Source organism: Bactrocera dorsalis, chromosome 3 (assembly GCF_023373825.1).
Source record: "Bactrocera dorsalis isolate Fly_Bdor chromosome 3, ASM2337382v1, whole genome shotgun sequence".
In the NCBI taxonomy this organism is placed as follows: domain Eukaryota; kingdom Metazoa; phylum Arthropoda; class Insecta; order Diptera; family Tephritidae; genus Bactrocera; species Bactrocera dorsalis.
Genome location: NC_064305.1, coordinates 58,608,562 through 58,616,450, shown reverse-complemented (window position 1 = coordinate 58,616,450; position 7,889 = coordinate 58,608,562). Strand labels below are relative to the sequence as shown.

Below are 7,889 nucleotides of genomic sequence, written 5' to 3'. Positions count from 1 at the left end.
GTTTTCTAGTAGTACATAAATATTGGCAAATTTTGAATTAATTTTATTTAGATTGGACGACAAAGAATATTGTGATCAAGAAAACCTATCCACTTAGTGTCATTAAAATATCTCACATACATATATACATATGCATATGACATAAAAGAAATTAGCGAAAAGAAACATATTGGTAAGTGGAAGTTTGTTCGGGAAAAATTTTCACCTAATGTATTATTTTCACCTAATGCAGTAGAGCGCTTACGCAATTGACTGAATAAATAAATAGTTTTTTCTTCTCGCAGTTGGAAGTACCAAGCGAAATTTCGTTGATCTCCACCTAAACTTTTCAACGGAGCTGCGGACCACCAGCCTATACCGCATATAACACTTTCAAAGCTAGAGCACTTCCGTCTATTCGGACGACATAACCTAGCCAGTGGAGTCGTTGTCTTTTCAACGAATAAACTATTCTAAAGTTGTCAGTTATACGACACGTCCATCGTTCCATCGTCTGCTTTATTCGCCATCTCCAATGCTCAAAGAACTATAAGTTTTCCGCAATATCTCTTTCTTGAAGACTCCTATTGTCGTCTCTTTTACACTTCTGCACGCAAATAATTGGTTACTATTTGACAGCAGGACATATAATTAATCACTATACACTTTGGTTTCGGCGAATGAACTCATAAAAGCACATCGTCGATATGTAGAAGAATTTGGTGCGAATTATGATTAGCACTCGTCGACCAGGGTGAATGACAGAACCCTGCGATGGAATCCCTCTCAAACCACAAATTCAACACTAAATGTGCCTTCCTTTATATGGTCGCTGCATTAGATTGAACACGGACCAGACTCCCGCGGGTCTTCCCCTTCCCTCACTTTGGGTTCCAAACTTTACGCACAACCGCATCGGGTTCGACTTCTCACTTTAGCTCGCCTTCAAACAAATATTTGTTTGCTACCTTGGGGATGCTTGTTCTAAGATCAATAGTTGTAATCTGTTTGAACCACTCACAGGTGAATGGCAAAACTTTCTTTTAAATTTCACTATGTATTATTAAGATAACTCTATTGGTCGATATGTTCTTAATAATGGGAAATAATATCCGTCATAAATAAAAAAAAAATTCTATATTGGAACTTGATTTTGATCGGTCGGTTTGCATGGAAACTATATGTTATTGTGGCCCGTTCTGAAAGATTTGTTTAAATATTGTAGTAAGGCTTTAGGTAATAATCCGTACCAAGTTTTGTAAAGATATTTTGTTTGTTAAAAAGTTTCCACACATAATTTGATTCCGATCGTTTAGTTTGACTCCGACAAATGGATAGTTTCTTGGTGAGGAAAAGAACGTGCGCAAAACTTCATATCGACAATTTAAAAAAATTAGGGATTCGTTGGAGTATATACAGGGTTTTTCCGAAAGTAATAGGACTGCGTCGATTAAATAAAAAATATTGAATCTTAAAAACTTCTCCTTCTGCCAGCGCCATTTCCAAGCATTGAAGACGTCACGGAAGGCATTCTCAAAATATTTGCCTTTCATCGGCCTTTTCAGGCAAGGAAATAAAAATAGTCCGGGAGGGTCCACATCTGGGCTGTAGGGCGGCTGCGGAAGCGTTGGGATGCCGGCCTTGGTTAGGTAGCTGTTCAAAAGAAAGGCGGTATGAGCCTGGTCGTTGTCGTGGTGCAACTTCCAATCGGCTGCGATGTCTTGTCGCACCCGATTGATCCTTCGTTTGAGTCTCTTGAGGACTTTCACGTAAAACTTGGCGTTAACGGTTTGCCCAGGAGGAAAAAATTCATGGTCAAAAAAAAAAAAAACAGTGAGCATTGTTTTCACTTTGTAGTTCCTCATTCTTCCCTTTTTTGGGCTAGGAGACGCCGGCGTGAGTCACTCGGAACATTGCCTCTTTGTCTCTACTTTGACTTTGTCAGCAACATCTGGGTAAGCCTGTAAAATAATATCAAACGTCACTGTCGCAGATTTACCGAGTTTCACACAGAATTTAATCGCGTAACTCTGCTTAAAACGCTGCATTTTAGGCTGCATCACTCACAGAAACACGTCACGCGAAAATGTTTGTCCTGACTCTCCAGGTGCTCGGAGACAACTTACCGTTCGTTAGCTAGGAACGCCCTCTACCGAATCCAGTTGGGGCGCGCACGCTTCGAAGTACAGTGGCGACGGAAGAAAATTAGTCCTATTACTTTCCGGACAAACCCTATACAGACAGACGGACGCAGATAAATCGACTCAGTTCGACATGCTGATCATTTATATATGTATTTTGTAGGATCTATGACGCTCCTTTCGGTATTTTACAAATTTCGTGGCGGATTTATACGGGTATTAATTACCCTATTCATGGTATAATAAATAACGCCTCCATGATTGTTGGCATCATTGTGGTGATGAATGTATTTGAGACATTTTTTTATTTATCTTTATCACTTTCGTAACATTAAACAATTTGCTTTTCATCTTAACGGTATGCTAATATAAATTCAATGCTCCATCTACTTTTATTTCCACCAGAAACAACACACATACTAATTAGAAATATTTGGAATGCAATTAAAGAAAGCACTTCTTAATAAAATAGGCTATCTCCAATCCATTTACATTTTACGACCACTTAATAAAATTTCTACAATGTCTCAAACAATTAAAATTTTCTATATAAATAGGAGTGATCTATGATGAATGGTGCCATTTGAGAGAAGAGTAGACAACTTACTTGCATTTCTCAAATGTTCGAGAAAAGTGTGCTTAAGAAAACTTTGTTTTTATTGTTATTGCTCTTGGGTACCATATTTCAGCCGAGTCATGCTAAAGAGTTGGATAAATCGAGGTCACTTAGAAGAGAAGTACAAAGCTTGACAGCGAAAGCCAGAGAAGTTCGCGCTGACACTTCGTCAGATGAAGATTGTAAGTCATTACAAACAAAACAGTATTAATTTTACTTTTAAAAATAGTTAAGCCGAAACTATTTGCTTTTCTCATATTTTGTTTGTAGCTACCGAAAAAATATTCGACGGAATTCGTTTCAAATTAAAGAGCTTTGCTAGCAATGTACGTTTAAGGACCCAGAATACTATCAAGTATTTCGCAACAAAAACATCTATGATGAATTCCACAATGCTTCATCGAAATGACACCGATGGCTTGCTGAGACCACCATTCAAGCGTTTAAGAACGCGTTTGCAAAAGCGCCGGAAAAGTAACAAAAACCAAGCTCTTGTGCTAAATATGGAGCCAGCAAATACAACGGCTATTTACGAACCAATTAGAGTAATGGACACAGGCTTAGCAATTATTGGCACGGTTATGGATTCAACGGCAATATTTGCCAATATAACCAATTCGAATAGTACAATGCTCACAAGCACAATTAATATGACAAATATTAGCAGAAAATAAGTGGATAAACAAGAGAATTAATAAAATCTGCTCAAAACTTAAATATTTTGTCAAAAAGACATAATCAAAAAAAAAATATAATAATCGGATGTAAAAAAAAAAAATATTTATAAAATATCAAAAATTCCATAAATCATGTTATTAACTTTTCTCGCTAGTGCGAATTTCATTTTTCATTATATAAAACCGCAAACTTATAAAGGACAAATAAAAAAGTTTTGTGGTTATTATTATATGAAGTTTACTAATAGCATATTCCTTAATTTATTTGAGAAATTTTTACAGGGAGAAATGAAATATAATTCCAACCACAGGTACGATATCTAAAATATTCGTGTCGGATTGTTAGCCTGTATGCGGGAAAAGTAACTGGAGGTGCGAATAAACTTATATTAGTGGTTTGGGTTAGGACAGATTTGATCCACATTCAGCTGGTGGGCAAAAAAAAAGAAGACTTTTTCATTTAAATTTCGCGCGAAAACACATTCGTCGACATATTTTTTTCTCGATTGGTATGGCTGTCAGTGACAACTGTGTCATATTTCATATCAAAACAAGAAAAAATGTTAACTTCGGCTGCACCGAAGCTAATATACCCATCACAGGTGCATTGCTTTTAGTAACTATGTGTCCAGTTGGTATGGAAGCTATATGCTATAGTAAGCCGATCTGAACAATTTCTTCGGAGATTACAAAATAATCTATACCAAATTTCGTGAATATATCTTGTCAAATGTGAAAGCTTTCCATACAAGAACTTGATTCCGATCGTTCAGTTTGTATGGCAGCTATATGTTATAGTAGTCCAATATCGGCAGTTCTGACAAATGAGCAGCTTCTTGAAGAGAAAACGACGTTTGCAAAATTTCAAAATGATATCTTAAAAACTGAGGGACTAGTTCGTATACGAGGTGTGTTCAAAAAGTATCGCGAATTTTGTGTTTTTTCAAAAATTATTTATTTATTCATGAATATCTATTTTGTCCAACGGTTTTTCCAATCTTCGAAGCACTTCAAAAAATCATTTTTTTTATCTTCTTTTGCTCCTCCTTCGATGCCGTCTTTATCTCGTCAATAGAAGCGCAACGTCGTCCTTTCATGGGCCTCTTCAGTTTAGGGAACAAGAAAAAGTCACAGGGGGCCAGATCTGTGAAATACGGTGGATGCGGCATCATTAGTTTTTGGCCAAAAAGTCGCGCACAAGCAACAATGTGTGTGAGCAGGGGCGTTATCGTGGTGCAAAAGCCAATTTTTGTTCTTCCACAAATCCGGGCGTTTCTGGCGGATTGCTTCGCGCAAATTGCGCATAACTTGCAGGTAATATTCCTTATTGACCGTTCTTCCCTGTGGCAAGAACTCATGATGCACCACGCCCCTGCAATCGAAGAAAACTGTCAGTTACGATTCGCGATACTTCTTAAAGACCCCTCGTATATACAGACAGACGGACAGACAGATGGGCATGGCTACTCACGACTCAGCCCAACATACTCATCATTTATGTATATATATACTTTATAGGTGTCCGACGCTTCCTTCTGGGTGTAACAAATTTCGTGACAAACTTAATATACCCTGTTCAGTCACGAAACGTATTATTATTGGCGAAGAGTTTTGGGTCAATCGAACGAATATCCTGGCAAAAGTGAGCCAAAACTGAAAAAAACAGGTCTTGGCAGATCAAAAATTAAGGTTATGTTGACAGTTTTTCGATTCGAACGGCCAAACAGTTTACATGAAATACTAAGTATTTGAGTTTACCTGAAGCTATTCGTAAAAAGAAATCGGAATTATGAGCCAATAACTCTTGATTTTTGCATCACGATGACTCTTTGTGCGTTATTCGTCAAGGCTATTCCGGAAATCGCCCTTAACAACTGTTTCGAAGATTCGAAAATCTTCGGCACAAGTGTATTTGGGCAAAGAAGGATTACTGTGACGGTGACGACATATATTTAGAAGAATAAATTAAAAATTTCAAATTTATGAACAAAGTCTTACTCTTTTTTGCTCATAGTACTACTAGACATATTCATCTAAGTAAACTGTTTAAAGTCAACTGGAAAGCCTAAGAAACTGAACATGTGTACCAAGAGTCATGACAACATGGCAGTTTTAATAACTCGATCTGAATTTCTTCAGAGACTGTTCCATTGGTTAGGTCAATAGCCTTCGCCAAATTTGAAGATTCTCTTTTGGCCTTAACAGAAATATTTGTTTTTTACATTACGTTTTTAAGCATCCTGGACCTATATTCTTAACTATTTCCACAAAAAAAGGCCAGGGAGTCGAATGTCACCACTTATTGAAATCAGACTTCCAGGGAAATTTTGTTACTCTAACTTAATTCTATGATAAATTAGTGGGGCATGGCAAGCAATTTTATTGCAATCAGCAAGGCAGACATGAGAATCAGTCAACATCGACAGTCTCATTTTGTTTGACTAAATATGGCTCAAAGCAAGGGTCAATAGCGCAAATCTTAATAACATTCAGTGGATCTCTGCCCTGCTTGTCACCCTGAAAAAAATGCTAGTGTTAATTAATCCATATATTTAAGGAAGTAGGTACTAAATCAATTAAAACGAAATTTTCGAAATTTTATAACATTTTACTACAGTATATTTCATACACATATGTACATATAAAAATTATTTTAACTATTACTAAGTCGGGTTTCACTGGGATACTAAATAAGATGTTTGCACTCAAATCAGTTTGCTGCAGAAGTTATTGCTGCCTTCGCTTACGGCTCTTTTACCATATTTTGCCGAAGAAAGGTTTAAAGCCGCCACCAAAGCCGCCTCCTAAGCCCTTCAAACCGCCCAGTCCACCGAATCCACCAAGGCCGCCGAAGCTCTTAAGGCCACCAAGTCCGCCGAGTCCACCCCAACCACCGAATAAATTACCACCAAAACCGTGACCACCGCCAAGAAGCAAACCCAAACCGCGTGCCGAACGCGCCTTTCCATCGTTATCCGTCGCATCCACTGCAGATTGATCCGCATTTTCAATATCTAGCAAGCTAAGCGGCGCCGTTTCTGCTACATCAGCCACCTCCACAACTGGCATTTCCACTACTGCGACAGGCACAGCACGCGTTTGACCGGCGAGGCAGGCGAAAAATACCACAAGAAGCGCGTAAATTGTTACTGATTTCATTTTGTAGATTTTTCTAAAGCGTTCACTTTGTGTTATATAATATTATTTCACTAAACGTTACGAGTTCGGGTTGGTTGCGCGCGTTCAAGACCCTTTATCACCGGTGTCGTATGCAGTTTTGTTGCTCAAAAAGTGCGTGATGGCTTTTATATGGCACTTTTGCTGCTCGCTGCTGTCGTATTTTCTGAGCAATTACTTTCCTAGATCATTTCCCGACCATTGTTACCTACCGGCAGAAGTACTCAAACATAATACATAAGTACTTAAGTAGATGTGTATGGTAAATATGCTGTGCCTATTTGCATAGTAGCCACGCCAACATTTCTATCCATGGAATCCATGCTGCTGGCTGTCGGAGCGAATCGTGGCACCACGTGCGTTGCGGCCAAACTCGGGTGATAATTACCAAGCCAAATATTTGCGGACGCACGGGCAGCAAAAATGTTCGAGCGTGGTCGAAAAAGCAGAAGATTTACTTTCATTCATTGACGCAGCAAACAAACCATAACTGTAGCCATTTACAAATTCCCAGTCCAGCGCTCATTGATCAGATTTGCCTGTTTCCAGGGTGTTGGCAACAGACCAACATTTGCTCACTCGGCTCAGCGTTTGAGTTGCTGATCAAATTGAGCGCAAATGGCGCTTGCTTTTGAGTGTGTTTCGATATCATTTATGCACTGTTCATTTCACAATTACGCCCGCGTACTTATTGTTGTTATACTTATCGCAGTTTCTCGCCGGTTAACACGATTATCAAACTGTTATTGAGCGTTCGTTGTGATTTTCAGGTGAAGTTCATTTTATTTAGTGCCAATTTATTGACTTTGCTAGCCACGCATAATCAATAACATTATTTTTCTTTGTAATAAATCATCACTCCCTGAGATTTTTCAGATGAATAGGCACATGTCAGTTCTTTTATGTAGTTAGTGGTTGATGAAGTACACGTGACCTTGAGTGAATATGCTTTATTCATGAGGCTTGCTAATTTTAAACGCAATTCGCAACTATTTATTGCATTTTTTTCAATGCGGAGTGTCAAAAGTTCGTAAAAAGATTTGTCGCAATTTGTATGAATAGGTCGCAATCTCTCTGCAAAATTCTTAGAAAAATGTTACATATGCAATGAATATTCGTTACTAAGCAAATGTGTCAGATTTTACATCGACATTCGGCAATGCTCAATTTTTGATTGGATTCGCATGAATGCTTACTGTTCCATCCTTAAGCTTAAGTTCATTTTTATATAAACCTTAGTAGTAATTATTATTGGGATTGTCAAAAAAAGTCTTGCGGTATTTTTATTGAATTAAATTC

At 38.0% G+C, this 7,889-nt stretch overlaps 1 protein-coding gene across 1 annotated transcript; it reads left to right on the top strand.

The window, feature by feature from the left end:
- The first annotated feature begins 2,386 nt into the window (after positions 1–2,386).
- LOC125777294 (uncharacterized) lies at positions 2,387–3,435 on the top strand. Its single transcript, XM_049451729.1, has 2 exons — positions 2,387–2,918; positions 3,007–3,435. Exons 1-2 carry the CDS (start codon positions 2,741–2,743, stop codon positions 3,408–3,410), a joined length of 582 nt encoding a protein of 193 aa, XP_049307686.1. The 5' UTR covers positions 2,387–2,740; the 3' UTR covers positions 3,411–3,435.
- The last annotated feature ends 4,454 nt before the right edge of the window (positions 3,436–7,889 follow it).